The sequence below is a fragment of the Hyperolius riggenbachi genome, chromosome 10 (genome assembly GCF_040937935.1).
Source record: "Hyperolius riggenbachi isolate aHypRig1 chromosome 10, aHypRig1.pri, whole genome shotgun sequence".
In the NCBI taxonomy this organism is placed as follows: Eukaryota; Metazoa; Chordata; class Amphibia; order Anura; family Hyperoliidae; genus Hyperolius; species Hyperolius riggenbachi.
This window is the reverse complement of record NC_090655.1, coordinates 295952769-295972446: the sequence shown is the minus strand read 5'-3', so window position 1 is coordinate 295972446 and position 19678 is coordinate 295952769. Positions and strand designations below refer to the sequence as shown.

The 19678-nt window shown below is 48.8% G+C and overlaps 1 protein-coding gene across 1 annotated transcript in view; it reads right to left on the bottom strand.

The window, feature by feature from the left end:
- The window catches only part of LOC137535627 (oocyte zinc finger protein XlCOF29-like), a 60919-nt gene that overhangs the window by 13031 nt on the left and 28210 nt on the right, over nt 1-19678 (bottom strand). Inside the window, exons 3-5 of the mRNA XM_068257486.1 lie at nt 19035-19187; nt 8214-8384; nt 8029-8125 (exon numbers count right to left, since the gene is read on the bottom strand). Of these exons, the coding sequence (XP_068113587.1) occupies nt 8029-8125; nt 8214-8384; nt 19035-19187 (421 nt within the window). The remainder of the gene's footprint in view (nt 1-8028; nt 8126-8213; nt 8385-19034; nt 19188-19678) is intronic.

Sequence of the window (19678 nt, the reverse complement as noted above, 5' to 3'; positions counted from 1 at the left end):
TCTGCAGCGGGACTCCCCCTATCAGCTGGGTGCCCAGTGTGTCCACGGCCAGTGGCTACCGGCTGAATGGGCAGTGTGGCAGACCTGCTGGCGGTGACGGTGCAGCTACATGCTGCTGCGTCTCTGCAGCGGGACTCCCCCTATCAGTTGGGCGCGCAGTGCGTCCACGGCCAGTGGCTACCGGCTGAAGGGGCAGTGTGGCAGAACTGCTGGCGGTGACGGTGCAGCTACACGCTGCTGCGCCTCTGCAGCGTGACTCCCCCTATCAGCTGGACGCGCAGTGCGGCCACGGCCAGTGGCTACCGGCTGAATGGGCAGTGTGGCAGAACTGCTGGCGGTGACGGTGCAGCTACATGCTGCTGCACCTCTGCAGCGTGACTCCCCCTATCAGTTGGGTGCCCAGTGCGGCCACGGCCAGTGGCTGCCGGCTGAATGGGCAGTGTGGCAGACCTGCTGGCGGTGATGGTGCTGCTACATGCTGCTGCGCCTCTGCAGCGTGACTCCCCCTATCAGCTGGGCGCGCAGTGCGGCCACGGCCAGTGGCTACCGGCTGAATGGGCAGTGTGGCAGACCTGCTGGCGTTGATGGTGCAGCTACATGCTGCTGCGCCTCTGCAGCGTGACTCCCCCTATCAGCTGGGCGCCCAGTGCGTCCACGGCCAGTGGCTACCGGCTGAATGGGCAGTGTGGCAGAACTGCTGGCGGTGACGGTGCAGCTACACGCTGCTGCTCCTCTGCAGTGTGACTCCCCCTATCAGCTGGGCGCGCAGTGCGGCCACGGCCAGTGGCTGCCGGCTGAAGGGGCAGTGTGGCAGAACTGCTGGCGGTGACGGTGCAGCTACATGCTGCTGCGCCTCTGCAGTGTGACTCCCCCTATCAGCTGGGTGCCCAGTGCGGCCACGGCCAGTGGCTACCGGCTGAATGGGCAGTGTGGCAGACCTGCTGGCGGTGACGGTGCAGCTACATGCTGCTGCGCCTCTGCAGCGTGACTCCCCCTATCAGTTGGGTGCCCAGTGCGTCCACGGCCAGTGGCTGCCGGCTGAATGGGCAGTGTGGCAGACCTGCTGGCGGTGACGGTGCAGCTACACGCTGCTGCGCCTCTGCAGCGTGTCTCCCCCTATCAGCTGGGCGCGCAGTGCGGCCACGGCCAGTGGCTACCGGCTGAAGGGGCAGTGTGGCAGAACTGCTGGCGGTGATGGTGCAGCTACATGCTGCTGCGCCTCTGCAGTGTGACTCCCCCTATCAGCTGGGCGCCCAGTGCGTCCACGGCCAGTGGCTGCCGGCTGAAGGGGCAGTGTGGCAGAACTGCTGGCGGTGACGGTGCTGCTACATGCTGCTGTGCCTCTGCAGTGCGACTCCCCCTATCAGCTGGGCGCCCAGTGCATCCACGGCCAGTGGCTACCGGCTGTATGGGCAGTGTGGCAGACCTGCTGGCGGTGACGGTGCTAGCAATGTTCCTTCTCTTCTTGGCCTTGGTGGCCTTCCCCCGGCTGCCAGTGCCAGCAGACATAGTGCAAGTTTGTGTGGTGATTGATGATGTCACCAGATGGATGTGGGGTACTTGCACTTTATTGAAATCGGGGTAATTGGTGTTGGACTTGAATGAATCTGCACGGAGTGACAGAGAGCAGAGTAGAACACAGTGTGCACACTAACGGACGGTCTGTCACACGCACTGACACTCACAGTCAGCAGCACAGCAGAAATGCAGTAGTCACACAGACAGTACTACTCTAACAACTAGCACTGCAGTACTGAATAACTACACAATATACAGTAATCCTCCCTATGCCCTAAACTATACTGTGTAGCTAAGGCACAGGCCTGGCCTATGTGCACAAACAGCACACACAGACACAGACACCTAACTAGCAGAGCTGCTGCAGGCTGCAACAGAGACTGTCACAGCTCACAGACAACAGACTGTCACAGCTCACAGACAGCAGAGACTGTCACAGCTCACAGACAGCAGAGACTGTCACAGCTCACAGACAGCAGAGACTGTCACAGCTCACGGACAGCAGAGACTGTCACAGCTCACAGGCAGCAGAGACTGTCACAGCTCACAGGCAGCAGAGACTGTCACAGCTCACAGGCAGCAGAGACCGACACAGCTCACAGACAGCAGAGACCGTCACAGCTCGCAGACAGCAGAGACCGTCACAGCTCACAGACAGCAGAGACTGTCACAACTTACAGACAGCAGAGACTGTCACAGCTCACAGACAGCAGAGACGGACACAGCTCACAGACAGCAGAGACCGTCACAGCTCGCAGACAGCAGAGACCGTCTCAGCTCACAGACAGCAGAGACTGACACAGCTCACGGACAGCAGAGACTGTCACAGCTCACAGGCAGCAGAGACTGTCACAGCTCACAGACAGCAGAGACTGACACAGCTCACGGCCAGCAGAGACTGTCACAGCTCACAGGCAGCAGAGACTGTCACAGCTCACAGACAGCAGAGACTGTCACAGTTCATGGACAGCAGAGACTGTCACAGCTCACGGGCAGCAGAGACTGTCACAGCTCACGGGCAGCAGAGACTGTCACAGCTCACGGGCAGCAGAGACTGTCACAGCTCACAGAAAGCAAAGACCGACACAGCTCGCAGACAGCAGAGACCGTCACAGCTCGCAGACAGCAGAGACCGTCACAGCTCGCGGACAGCAGAAACTGTCACAGCTCACAGAGAGCAGAGACTGTCACAGCTCACAGACAGCAGAGACTGTCACAGCTAACAGACAGCAGAGACTGTCACAGCTCACAGACAGCAGAGACTGTCACAGCTCACAGACAGCAAGGACGGTCACAGCTCACAGACAGCAGAGACGGTCACAGCTCACAGACAGCAGAGACTGTCACAGATCACGGGCAGCAGAGACCGTCACAGCTCACAGACAGCAGAGACTGTCACAGCTCACGGACAGCAGAGACTGTCACAGCTCACGGGCAGCAGAGACTGTCACAGCTCACGGGCAGCAGAGACTGTCACAGCTCACGGGCAGCAGAGACTGTCACAGCTCACAGAAAGCAAAGACCGACACAGCTCGCAGACAGCAGAGACCGTCACAGCTCGCAGACAGCAGAGACCGTCACAGCTCGCGGACAGCAGAAACTGTCACAGCTCACAGAGAGCAGAGACTGTCACAGCTCACAGACAGCAGAGACTGTCACAGCTAACAGACAGCAGAGACTGTCACAGCTCACAGACAGCAGAGACTGTCACAGCTCACAGACAGCAAGGACGGTCACAGCTCACAGACAGCAGAGACGGTCACAGCTCACAGACAGCAGAGACTGTCACAGATCACGGGCAGCAGAGACCGTCACAGCTCACAGACAGCAGAGACTGTCACAGCTCACGGACAGCAGAGACTGTCACAGCTCACGGGCAGCAGAGACTGTCACAGCTCACGGGCAGCAGAGACTGTCACAGCTCACGGGCAGCAGAGACCGTCACAGCTCACGGGCAGCAGAGACCGACACAGCTCACGGGCAGCAGAGACCGACACAGCTCACAGGCAGCAGAGACCGTCACAGCTCACAGGCAGCAGAGACCGTCACAGCTCACAGACAGCAGAGACCGTCACAGCTCACAGACAGCAGAGACCGTCACAGCTCACAGACAGCAGAGACCGTCACAGCTCACAGACAGCAGAGACCGTCACAGCTCACAGACAGCAGAGACCGTCACAGCTCACAGACAGCAGAGACCGTCACAGCTCACAGAAAGCAGAGACCGTCTCAGCTCACAGACAGCAGAGACCGTCACAGCTCGCAGAAAGCAAAGACCGACACAGCTCGCAGACAGCAGAGACCGTCACAGCTCACAGACAGCAGAGACCGTCACAGCTCACAGACAGCAGAGACTGTCACAGCTCACAGACAGCAGAGATTGACACAGCTCGCAGAGACACACACAGCTCGCAGACAGCAGAGACCGTCACAGCTCGCGGACAGCAGAAACTGTCACAGCTCACAGAGAGCAGAGACTGTCACAGCTCACAGACAGCAGAGACTGTCACAGCTCACAGACAGCAGAGACTGTCACAGCTAACAGACAGCAGAGACTGTCACAGCTCACAGACAGCAGAGACTGTCACAGCTCACAGACAGCAAGGACGGTCACAGCTCACAGACAGCAGAGACGGTCACAGCTCACAGACAGCAGAGACGGTCACAGCTCACAGACAGCAGAGACTGTCACAGATCACAGGCAGCAGAGACCGTCACAGCTCACAGAGAGCAGAGACCGTCACAGAGAGCAGAGACCGTCACAGCTCACGGGCAGCAGAGACCGTCACAGCTCACGGGCAGCAGAGACCGTCACAGCTCACGGGCAGCAGAGACCGTCACAGCTCACGGGCAGCAGAGACCGTCACAGCTCACGGGCAGCAGAGACCGTCACAGCTCACGGGCAGCAGAGACCGACACAGCTCACGGGCAGCAGAGACCGACACAGCTCACGGGCAGCAGAGACCGACACAGCTCACGGACAGCAGAGACCGACACAGCCCACGGACAGCAGAGACCGACACAGCCCACGGACAGCAGAGACCGACACAGCTCACGGACAGCAGAGACCGTCACAGCTCACGGACAGCAGAGACCGTCACAGCTCACGGACAGCAGAGACCGTCACAGCTCACGGACAGCAGAGACCGTCACAGCTCACGGACAGCAGAGACCGACACAGCTCACGGACAGCAGAGACCGACACAGCCCACGGACAGCAGAGACCGACACAGCTCACGGACAGCAGAGACCGACACAGCTCACATAGAGCAGAGACCGTCACAGCTCACAGACAGCAGAGACCGTCACAGCTCACAGACAGCAGAGACCGTCACAGCTCACAGACAGCAGAGACCGTCACAGCTCACAGACAGCAGAGACCGTCACAGCTCACAGACAGCAGAGACCGTCACAGCTCACAGAAAGCAGAGACCGTCTAAGCTCACAGACAGCAGAGACCGTCACAGCTCACAGAAAGCAAAGACCGACACAGCTCGCAGACAGCAGAGACCGTCACAGCTCACAGACAGCAGAGACCGTCACAGCTCACAGACAGCAGAGACTGTCACAGCTCACAGACAGCAGAGATTGACACAGCTCTCAGAGACACACACAGCTCGCAGACAGCAGAGACCGTCACAGCTCGCGGACAGCAGAAACTGTCACAGCTCACAGAGAGCAGAGACTGTCACAGCTCACAGACAGCAGAGACTGTCACAGCTAACAGACAGCAGAGACTGTCACAGCTCACAGACAGCAGAGACTGTCACAGCTCACAGACAGCAAGGACGGTCACAGCTCACAGACAGCAGAGACGGTCACAGCTCACAGACAGCAGAGACTGTCACAGATCACGGGCAGCAGAGACCGTCACAGCTCACAGAGAGCAGAGACCGTCACAGAGAGCAGAGACCGTCACAGCTCACGGACAGCAGAGACCGTCACAGCTCACGGGCAGCAGAGACCGTCACAGCTCACGGGCAGCAGAGACCGTCACAGCTCACGGGCAGCAGAGACCGTCACAGCTCACAGACAGCAGAGACTGTCACAGCTCACGGACAGCAGAGACTGTCACAGCTCACGGGCAGCAGAGACTGTCACAGCTCACGGGCAGCAGAGACTGTCACAGCTCACGGGCAGCAGAGACTGTCACAGCTCACGGGCAGCAGAGACCGTCACAGCTCACGGGCAGCAGAGACCGTCACAGCTCACGGGCAGCAGAGACCGTCACAGCTCACGGGCAGCAGAGACCGTCACAGCTCACAGACAGCAGAGACCGTCACAGCTCACAGACAGCAGAGACCGTCACAGCTCACAGACAGCAGAGACCGTCACAGCTCACAGACAGCAGAGACCGTCACAGCTCACAGAAAGCAAAGACCGACACAGCTCGCAGACAGCAGAGACCGTCACAGCTCACAGACAGCAGAGACTGTCACAGCTCACAGACAGCAGAGATTGACACAGCTCGCAGAGACACACACAGCTCGCAGACAGCAGAGACCATCACAGCTCGCGGACAGCAGAAACTGTCACAGCTCACAGAGAGCAGAGACTGTCACAGCTCACAGACAGCAGAGACTGTCACAGCTAACAGACAGCAGAGACTGTCACAGCTCACAGACAGCAGAGACTGTCACAGCTCACAGACAGCAAGGACGGTCACAGCTCACAGACAGCAGAGACGGTCACAGCTCACAGACAGCAGAGACTGTCACAGATCACAGGCAGCAGAGACCGTCACAGCTCACAGAGAGCAGAGACCGTCACAGAGAGCAGAGACCGTCACAGCTCACGGGCAGCAGAGACCGTCACAGCTCACGGGCAGCAGAGACCGTCACAGCTCACGGGCAGCAGAGACCGTCACAGCTCACGGGCAGCAGAGACCGTCACAGCTCACGGGCAGCAGAGACCGTCACAGCTCACGGGCAGCAGAGACCGTCACAGCTCACGGGCAGCAGAGACCGACACAGCTCACGGGCAGCAGAGACCGTCACAGCTCACGGGCAGCAGAGACCGACACAGCCCACGGACAGCAGAGACCGACACAGCCCACGGACAGCAGAGACCGACACAGCTCACGGACAGCAGAGACCGTCACAGCTCACGGACAGCAGAGACCGTCACAGCTCACGGACAGCAGAGACCGTCACAGCTCACGGACAGCAGAGACCGTCACAGCTCACGGACAGCAGAGACCGACACAGCTCACGGACAGCAGAGACCGACACAGCCCACGGACAGCAGAGACCGACACAGCCCACGGACAGCAGAGACCGACACAGCTCACGGACAGCAGAGACCGTCACAGCTCACGGACAGCAGAGACCGTCACAGCTCACGGACAGCAGAGACCGTCACAGCTCACGGACAGCAGAGACCGTCACAGCTCACGGACAGCAGAGACCGTCACAGCTCACGGACAGCAGAGACCGACACAGCTCACGGACAGCAGAGACCGTCTCAGCTCACGGACAGCAGAGACCGTCACAGCTCACGGAAAGCAGAGACCGATACAGCTCACGGACAGCAGAGACTGTCACAGCTCACAGACAGCAGAGACTGTCACAGCTCACAGACAGCAGAGACTGTCACAGCTCACAGACAGCAGAGACTGTCACAGCTCACAGACCGCAGAGACTGTCACAGCTCATAGACAGCAGAGACTGTCACAGCTCACAGACAGCAGAGACTGACACAGCTCGCAGAGACCGTCACAGCTCACAGACAGCAGAGACTGTCACAGCTCACAGAGAGCAGAGACTGTCACAGCTCACAGAGACAGCAGAGACTGTCACAGCTCACAGAGACAGCAGAGACTGTCACAGCTCACAGACAGCAGAGACTGTCACAGCTCAGACAGCAGAGACTGTCACAGCTCACAGGCAGCAGAGACTGTCACAGCTCACAGACAGCAGAGACTGTCACAGCTCACAGACAGCAGAGACTGTCGCAGCTTACAGACAGCAGAGACTGACACACACTAACTACAACAATATAAAACAATACTAGCTAAACTACAATACAACAGTGTTATATACAGGTGTTTGTGTGTAAAAAAGCTGGGTTTATCACTCAGATAATGCACTTGCTTCAGCCAAACACACTGGAGAATGTCTCTCAGTGGTAGTCAAGCAAGGACGAGATTCTCATCATGGCCCCCCTCCTTATATACAGGAGGGACTGGCCAAGGTTCCCCTCTGTGATTGGTTGCTTGGGCTTAGGCTGGGAGCCCTCTGATTGGCTCAATGACGTCATGGACGTCATCTCCATGGTAACAAGTACCCGGATCCGGATATCCGGGTATGCGACCAGAAATCCGCGGATAGCTATCCGGATTTGGGCCCAGGTATCCGGAATCCAAATCCGGGCGGATAGCTGAAAACAGTTTGGATACCCTGGTTACCCGGATATCCGGATGAGCAACACTGCCTGTGGTATTTGGCTATATACTTGCATGGCTGATGACTGTATATGCCCATATATGGCCACATGACGGGACATCCTCACCTTGAGAGCTGGAAGATGGATTCCTCTCCACAATGACACTTTTGTGTAAGCCTTTGTTGTTCCCCACAGATGATGGGGTGGCCTCCTTGCTGCCCACCTAGGAAGACACACAAGGGCACAGTCACCACTCACACCTATTGCTCACAACTTGTCACACAAGTCCCATTTCACAAACACCACGTCACCTCTCCAGTCAGCAGGTGGATGATTCTAAACGTCAGATCCAGGATCTTCTCCTCATTTTGTCTCTCTTGTTTCAGGGCTTGTGCTACAGAGGCGGGAATGGGACCTCCAGTCAGTAGGGGGCAGTTTCCAGGGACAATGGGCTCGCCACTCTTTGTCACTATAGTGCATTCCTGGACAAGATAACACATAATGATCTCTGCTCACACCTTCTGATCAATAACGTTACTTCATAAACAGCATAATAGTATGCCTGTACTAACGCTACTAATACCCTACTAACGCCACTAATACCTTACTAACGCCACTAATACTCTACTAACGCTACTAATACTCTACTAACCCTACTAATACCCTACTAACGCCACTAATACGCTACTAACGCCACTAATACCCTACTAACGCCACTAATACCCTACTAACGCCACTAATACTCTACTAACCCTACTAATACCCTACTAACGCCACTAATACCCTACTAACGCCACTAATACTCTACTAACGCTACTAATACCCTACTAACGCCACTAATACTCTACTAACGCTACTAATACTCTACTAACCCTACTAATACCCTACTAACGCTACCAATACCCTACTAACGCTACTAATACTCTACTAACGCCACTAATACCCTACTAACGCCACTAATACTCTACTAACGCTACTAATACTCTACTAACCCTACTAATACCCTACTAACGCTACTAATACCCTACTAACGCCACTAATACCCTACTAACGCCACTAATACCCTACTAACGCTACTAATACCCTACTAACGCTACTAATACCCTACTAACGCCACTAATACTCTACTAACGCTACTAATACTCTACTAACCCTACTAATACCCTACTAACGCTACCAATACCCTACTAACGCTACTAATACTCTACTAACGCCACTAATACCCTACTAACGCCACTAATACCCTACTAACGCCACTAATACTCTACTAACGCTACTAATACTCTACTAACCCTACTAATACCCTACTAACGCTACTAATACCCTACTAACGCCACTAATACCCTACTAACGCCACTAATACCCTACTAACGCTACTAATACTCTACTAACGCCACTAATACCCTACTAACGCTACTAATACCCTACTAACGCCACTAATACCCTACTAACGCCACTAATACCCTACTAACGCTACTAATACTCTACTAACCCTACTAATACCCTACTAACGCCACTAATACCCTACTAACGCCACTAATACCCTACTAACGCCACTAATACCCTACTAACGCTACTAATACTCTACTAACGCCACTAATACCCTGCTAACGCTACTAATACCCTACTAACGCCACTAATACTCTACTAACGCTACTAATACTCTACTAACACTACTAATACACTACTAAAGCTACTAATACACTACTAACGCTACTAATACACTACTAACGCTACTAATACCCTATTAACGCTACTAATACTCTACTAACGCTACTAATACCCTACTAACGCCACTAATACCCTACTAACGCCACTAATACACTACTAACGCAACTAATACCCTACTAACGCCACTAATACCCGACTAACGCTACTAATACCCGACTAACGCTACTAATACACTACTAACGCTACTAATACTCTACTAACGCTACTAATACCCTACTAATGCTACTAATACCCTACTAACGCAACGAATACCCTACTAACGCTACCAATACTCTACTAACGCCACTAATACTCTACTAACGCTACTAATAACCTTACTAACGCCACTAATACTCTACTAACGGCACTAATACTCTACTAACGGCACTAATAACCCTACTAACGGCACTAATAACCCTACTAACGCCACTAATACCCTACTAACGCCACTAATACCCTACTAACGACACTAATACCCTACTAACGCTACTAATACTCTACTAACGCTACTAATACCCTACTAACGCTACTAATACACTGCTAACGCTACTAATACCCTACTAACGCTACTAATACTCTACTAACGCCACTAATACTCTACTAACGCCACTAATACCCTACTAACGCTACTAATACCCTACTAACGCTACTAATACCCTACTAACGCCACTAATACCCTACTAACGCCACTAATACCCTACTAACGCCACTAATAACCTACTCACGCCACTAATAACCTACTCACGCCACTTATACCCTACTAACGCCACTAATACCCTACTAACGCCACTAATACCCTACTAACGCCACCAATACCCTACTAACGCTACCAATACTCTACTAACGCCACTAATACTCTACTAATGCTACTAATAACCTTACTAACGCCACTAATACCCTACTAACGCCACTAATACTCTACTAACGCCACTAATAATCCCTACTAACGCCACTAATACCCTACTAACGCCACTAATACCCTACTAACGCTACTAATACCCTACTAACGCTACTAATACACTGCTAACGCTACTAATACCCTGCTAACGCTACTAATACTCTACTAACGCCACTAATAATCTACTAACGCCACTAATACCCTACTAACGCTACTAATACCCTACTAACGCCACTAATACCCTACTAACGCCACTTATACCCTACTAACGCCACTAATACCCTACTAACGCCACTAATACGCGACTAACGCTACTAATACCCGACTAACGCTACTAATACCCGACTAACGCTACTAATACTCTACTAACGCTACTAATACCCTACTAACGCTACTAATACCCTACTAACGCAACGAATACCCTACTAACGCTACGAATACCCTACTAACGCCACTAATAACCCTACTAACGCCACTAATACCCTACTAACGCCACGAATACCCTACTAACGCCACTAATACTGTACTAACGCTACTAATACACTGCTAAAGCTACTAATACACTACTAACACACTACTAATACCCTATTAACGCTACTAATACTCTACTAACGCTACTAATACCCTACTAACGCCACTAATACCCTACTAACGCCACTAATACACTACTAACGCAACTAATACCCTACTAACGCCACTAATACCCTACTAACGCCACTAATACCCGACTAAGGCTACTAATACCCGACTAACGCTACTAATACACTACTAACGCTACTAATACTCTACTAACGCTACTAATACCCTACTAATGCTACTAATACCCTACTAACGCAACGAATACCCTACTAACGCTACCAATACTCTACTAACGCCACTAATACTCTGTTAACGCTACTAATAACCTTACTAACGCCACTAATACTCTACTAACGCCACTAATACTCTACTAACGGCACTAATAACCCTACTAACGCCACTAATACCCTACTAACGCCACTAATACCCTACTAACGCTACTAATACTCTACTAACGCTACTAATACTCTACTAACGCTACTAATACCCTACTAACGCTACTAATACACTGCTAACGCTACTAATACCCTACTAACGCCACTAATACTCTACTAACGCCACTAATACCCTACTAACGCCACTAATACCCTACTAACGCTACTAATACCCTACTAACGCTACTAATACCCTACTAACGCTACTAATACCCTACTAACGCTACTAATACCCTACTAACGCCACTAATAACCTACTAACGCCACTTATACCCTACTAACGCCACTAATACCCTACTAACGCCACTAATACCCTACTAACGCCACTAATACCCTACTAACGCCACCAATATCCTACTAACGCTACCAATACTCTACTAACGCCACTAATACTCTACTAATGCTACTAATAACCTTACTAACGCCATTAATACCCTACTAACGCCACTAATACTCTACTAACGCCACTAATAACCCTACTAACGCCACTAATACCCTACTAACGCCACTAATACCCTACTAACGCTACTAATACCCTACTAACGCTACTAATACACTGCTAACGCTACTAATACCCTGCTAACGCTACTAATACTCTACTAACGCCACTAATACTCTACTAACGCCACTTATACCCTACTAACGCCACTAATACCCTACTAACGCCACTAATACCCTACTAACGCCACTAATACCCTACTAACGCCACTTATACCCTACTAACGCTACTAATACCCTACTAACGCTACTAATACCCTACTAACGCCACTAATACCCTACTAACGCCACTTATACCCTACTAACGCCACTAATACCCTACTAACGCCACTAATACGCGACTAACGCTACTAATACCCGACTAACGCTACTAATACCCGACTAACGCTACTAATACCCGACTAACGCTACTAATACACTACTAACGCTACTAATACTCTACTAACGCTACTAATACCCTACTAACGCTACTAATACCCTACTAACGCAACAAATACCCTACTAACGCTACGAATACCCTACTAACGCCACTAATAACCCTACTAACGCTACTAATACCCGACTAACGCTACTAATACCCTACTAACGCTACTAATACCCGACTAACGCTACTAATACACTACTAACGCCACTAATAACCCTACTAACGCCACTAATACCCTACTAACGCCACTAATACTCTACTAACGCCACTAATAACCCTACTAACGCCACTAATACCTTACTAACGCTACTAATACGCTACTAATACCCTACTAACGCTACTAATACACTACTAACGCTACTAATACACTACTAACGCCACTAATACCCTACTAACGCCACTAATTCCCTACTAACGCCACTAATACTCTACTAACGCCACTAATACCCTACTAACGCCACTAATACCCTACTAACGCCACTAATACCCTACTAACGCTACTAATACCCTACTAACGCCACTAATAACCTACTAACGCCACTTATACCCTACTAACGCAACTAATACCCTGAACGCCACTAATACCCTACTAACGCAACTAATACCCTACTAACGCCACTAATACCCTACTAACGCCACTAACACCCTACTAACGCCACTAATACTCTACTAACGCCACTAATACCCTACTAACGCTACTAATACCCTACTGTGAGGAATCAACGTTTATTCGTCCTAAAAAAGTAGTTAGAGCCTTATAAAATATTCCCTGTCGCCACTATTAAAAAGTGACAGATAGGGAAAGGCTTGATTTACAAAAAGATCAGGGAAGCCAGGGGTTAACAGTTCCTCTCCCTGGTCAAATGTAGCAAATGCTGACTCTTATTACCTAGTTTTTTCGCATCTCCATGTGACAAAGGGCCCTGGGCATTCAGGGACCCCCAACCAGGCAGAAAGAGGGAAATCTCACACCTCCACTGCCCTAACCCTGACTTGGTGGCTCCTCAGCTCCGTACATGAAAAGAGCAGCCACAGGAGGTCCTGCTAACATCCTGCAGAAGCCACTTAGAGACCACAGCTGGCTTTCTCAATGACCAGTTAGGAAACCTATCTGTGACCTCACAAATATGAAATCCATCTTTTATCATAAAGATGACTTTCCCAATAGGCAACGGCCTTTAGAACCCGCGTATTATGAAATTCGGAACCAACCACACAATTGGATGTTTCTGAATTCAAGGTAAGCCCTGCCAAAGCAGAGATATGCATTTTGGGGTCAACGTTCACTCTAAACCCCCCAAGTTTGATATCATTGTTATCGTTAAATTCTGACAAACCTAAAAATGTTACTAGATTTAACATAACTTGTATGGTTTGCAGATGAGCACACTTATCATGAGTCAGGTATATTTGTGTTCATGCAAGGGGCGGGAAGATCTCCTGTTCCAAAGAGGTGTGCGATCCACGCCCCCTAACCCCTTCTTGCTGGAGTGGGGGCTATAACCACAGAGAGCCCAGAAAGCTCTGAGTCCTTTACCTTTCATCTGATGCCTAGTAACATCCTGGCAGCCCGCAAGGACACGGGCCAAAACCTCCATCTTGGAACTATTTCTAACAAAGGCTTGTTGGCCGCATGGCAACCGCCATTTTGGGACTTTCGCCAAAGACTTGCGATTGCCGCATGGACTACTGATAACGGTATTTGAACTGTATATTAAGACATTCTGTTTCTTTTCCTCTCTTCTCTCTGTCAAATCAATCTGTTCTAAAATAAGCTGTGTGTATGTAGTTTAGAAATAAACTAACGAATTTTATCGTTCAGTCGTGTGCCTTTTCTGGTCATCTGATTGCTGCTATAACGAATCTGCCCTCTGAAGAGTCAGTCATACTACCGTATTGTTTTATGGTTTGCTTATAAATTGTTGATTTGCTAGCTAGGTTGTAAATAACCGTTTCTTCCTTCTAGGATTAGCTAGTACCAGATTTCCTGTGTGAAATCGATTACTTTCGTTTTTCGATTGTAAATAGAATTCGAGATTGCATCATATAGGGACCCAGTAACCTTTCTTTAACGTCACATTGTTCACAGTCTTTAAGCCGTCAGAAGTGACTATTCCCCCAACGGTGACTGGAGCGTGTTGAACGTGATAGGACTGGCTACCGTATTATGATAGCGGGAGTCTCTTTCCTCCCTACAGAATGTGAGAGAGTGGTGGCAGTGTATTTACCCGATTTCCAGCGCGAAATCAATATTTTTAGTTTACCGATTGTATATACAATCAGAATTGTACATGTATGGGCACCTCCAACCGATCTTAACCATTTACTATGCACACAGTGAATTTGCCTCCAGCAGTCTCTAGTGCATGAGGCCTGCAGGGCAACAGTGGCCTAGTAATACGGAATTGGTGGATGTTTGTCCCATTACATATTGTCGGCAGCTGCGCGACCAATCTTTATTGTCAGTCTGTTCACCGTACTTCCTGCGTATGCTAACGGGAACAGATTAGACGGGATTGGCACGCTCTGTCGCCTTTTCTTTTTTTCTTCTACCTCTGACGATCCAGCAACCGGTCTCGTTGTCCGTCTGAGCCCGTACTTCCTGCGTACGCTAACGGGAGCAGATCTCTAACCCTAACCCTACTAACGCCACTAATACTCTACTAACGCCACTAATACCCTACTAACGCCAATAATACCCTACTAACGCTACTAATACCCTACTTACGCCTCTAATACCCTACTAACGCTAACACTCTACTAATGCTACTAATACTCTACTAAACCAACTAATACTATACTAATGCCACTAATACCCTACTAACGCTACTAGTACTCTACTAACGCTACTAATACTGTACTAACGCTACTAATACTGTACTAACGCTACTAATACTCTACTAAACCAACTAATACACTACTAAAGCCACTAATACTCTACTAAAGCCACTAGTACTCTACTAAAGCCACTGATACTCTACTAACGCTACTGATACTGTACTAAAGCTGCTAATACTGTACTAACGCTACTAATAATCTACTGACACTACTAATACCCTACTAAAGCTACTAATACCCTACTAACGCCACTAATACTCTACTAAATCCACTAATACGCTACTAACACTACTTATACTCTACTAACGCTACTAATACTCTACTAACGCCACTAATACTCTACTAATGCCACTAATACCCTACTAACGCTACTAATACCCTACTAACGCCACTAATACTCTACTAACGCTACTAATACCCTACTAACGCCACTAATACCCTACTAACGCCACTAATACTCTACTAACCCACTAATACTCTACTAACGCCACTAATACCCTACTAACGCCACTAATACCCTACTAACGCCAATAATACCCTACTAACGCCACTAATACTCTACTAACACCACTAATACCCTACTAATGCCACTAATACCCTACTAACGCTACTAATACCCTACTAACGCCACTAATACTCTACTAACGCTACTAATACTCTACTAACGCCACTAATACTCTACTAACGCAACTAATACTCTACTAACGCCACTACTACTCTACTAACGCTACTAATACCCTACTAAAGCTACTAATACTCTACTAAACCAACTAATACTCTACTAACGCTACTAATTCCCTACTAACGCTACTAATACCCTACTAACGCCACTAATACCCTACTAACGCTACTAATACCCTACTAAAGCTACTAATACTCTACTAAACCAACTAATACTCTACTATCGCTACCAATACCCTACTAAGACTAATAATACTCTACTAACGCTACTAATACTGTACTAACACTACTAATACGCTACTAACGCTACTAATACCCTACTAACGCTACTAATACCCTACTAACGTCACTAATACTCTACTAACGCCACTAATTCTGTACTAAAGCTGCTAATACTGTACTAACGCTAGTAATACTCTACTAACGCTACTAATACCCTACTAACGCTACTAATACTCTACTAACGCTACTAATACTCTACTAACGCCACTAATACCCTACTAACGCCACTAATACCCTACTAACGCTACTAATACCCTACTTACGCCTCTAATACCCTACTAACGCTAACACTCTACTAATGCTACTAATACTCTACTAAACCAACTAATATTCTACTAACGCCACTAATACCCTACTAACGCTACTAATACTGTACTAACGCTACTAATACTGTACTAACGCTACTAATACTGTACTAACGCTACTAATACTCTACTAAACCAACTAATACACTACTAAAGCCACTAATACTCTACTAAAGCCACTAGTACTCTACTAAAGCCACTGATACTCTACTAAAGCCACTGATACTCTACTAACGCTACTGATACTCTACTAAAGCTGCTAATACTGTACTAACGCTACTAATACTCTACTGACACTACTAATACCCTACTAAAGCTACTAATACCCTACTAACGCCACTAATACTCTACTAAAGCCACTAATACTCTACTAACGCTACTAATACTCTACTAACGCCACTAATACTCTACTAACGCCACTAATACCCTACTAACGCCACTAATACCCTACTAACGCCACTAATACTCTACTAACGCCACTAATACCCTACTAATGCCACTAATACCCTACTAACGCTACTAATACTCTACTAACGCCACTAATACCCTACTAACGCCACTAATACACTACTCACGCCACTAATACTCTACTAACGCCACTAATACCCTACTAACGCCACTAATACCCTACTAATGCCACTAATACCCTACTAACGCTACTAATACCCTACTAACGCCACTAATACTCTACTAACGCAACTAATACTCTACTAACGCCACTACTACTCTACTAACGCCACTAATACCCTACTAACGCCACTAATACTCTACTAACGCCACTAATACCCTACTAATGCCACTAATACCCTACTAACGCTACTAATACCCTACTAACGCCACTAATACCCTACTAACGCCACTAATACACTACTCACGCCACTAATACTCTACTAACGCCACTAATACCCTACTAACGCCACTAATACCCTACTAATGCCACTAATACCCTACTAACGCTACTAATACCCTACTAACGCCACTAATACTCTACTAACGCAACTAATACTCTACTAACGCCACTACTACTCTACTAACGCTACTAATACCCTACTAAAGCTACTAATACTCTACTAAACCAACTAATACTCTACTAACACCCTACTATCGCTACTAATACCCTACTAACGCCACTAATACCCTACTAACGCTACTAATACTCTACTAACGCTACTAATACCCTACTAACGCTACTAATACTCTACTAACGCCACTACTACTCTACTAACGCTACTAATACCCTACTAAAGTTACTAATACTCTACTAAACCAACTAATACTCTACTATCGCTACCAATACCCTACTAAGACTAATAATACTCTACTAACGCTACTAATACTGTACTAACACTACTAATACCCTACTAACGCTACTAATACTCTACTAACGCCACTAATACCCTACTAACGTCACTAATACTCTACTAACGCCACTAATACTGTACTAAAGCTACTAATACTCTACTAAACCAACTAATACTCTACTATCGCTACCAATACCCTACTAAGACTAATAATACTCTACTAACGCTACTAATACTGTACTAACACTACTAATACCCTACTAACGCTACTAATACTCTACTAACGCCACTAATACCCTACTAACGTCACTAATACTCTACTAACGCCACTAATACTGTACTAAAGCTGCTAATACTGTACTAACGCTATTAATACTCTACTAACACTACTAATACGTCTAATAATCTACTAACGTTACTAATACTGTACTAACTCTACTAATACTGTACTAACGCCACTAATACTCTACTAAACCAACTAATACTCTACTAAAGCTATTAATACTCAACTAAAGCCACTGATACTCTATTAACGCTACTAATACTGTACTAACGCTACTAATACTCTACTAACGCTACTAATGCTCAACCCTGTGTAATGTGTGTGCATACCTCCCACCCCTGTGTAATGCTGTGTAATGTGTGTGCATACCTCCCACCCCTGTGTAATGTGTGTAATGTGTGTACATACCTCCCACCCCTGTGTAATGCTGTGTAATGTGTGTACATACCTCCCACCCCTGTGTAATGTGTGTGCATACCTCCCACCCCTGTGTAATGCTGTGTAATGTGTGTGCATACCTCCCACCCCTGTGTAATGTGTGTAATGTGTGTACATACCTCCCACCCCTGTGTAATGCTGTGTAATGTGTGTGCATACCTCCCACCCCTGTGTAATGTGTGTGCATACCTCCCACCCCTGTGTAATGCTGTGTAATGTGTGTGCATACCTCCCACCCCTGTGTAATGCTGTGTAATGTGTGTGCATACCTCCCACCCCTGTGTAATGTGTGTGCATACCTCCCACCCCTGTGTAATGCTGTGTAATGTGTGTGCATACCTCCCACCCCTGTGTAATGCTGTGTAATGTGTGTGCATACCTCCCACCCCTGTGTAATGTGTGTGCATACCTCCCACCCCTGTGTAATGTGTGTGCATGTGACCTCCCAGAATTCTCCTCACCTCTCCAGCCAGGACAGTGATGATCTCCATGGTGAGGCTGAGGATCTTGTTGGAGACTTCTTTCCTCTCCTTGGCTGTCCTGGCTTTGGGTTTGGCTCGGGTCTTGTGTAGTTGAGGACGCTCGCTTGTTCTTCTTACTGACCTTTTATTGGCCTGGAAGAGAGACAGTGTGATAAAATGACAAAATAGCAAAATGTGGGTGACGTCTCTATAGTATGTGGGTTGATTAATTAACACATATGTGTACTACTCAAAAAACACAATGATACCATCAGCTAGCCAAACCCTATTGTCCACAAACTGGGTACTTCACAGGACTCACCCCACACACTGAGGACTACGCAGGACGCACCCCACACACTGAGGACTACACAGGACTCACCCCACACACTGAGGACTACGCAGGACGCACCCCACACACTGAGGACTACACAGGACTCACCCCACACACTGAGGACTACGCAGGACGCACCCCACACACTGAGGACTACACAGGACTCACCCCACACACTGAGGACTACGCAGGACGCACCCCACACACTGAGGACTACACAGGACTCACCCCACACACTGAGGGCTACACAGGACTCACCCCACACACTGAGGACTACACAGGACTCACCCCACACACTGAGGACTACACA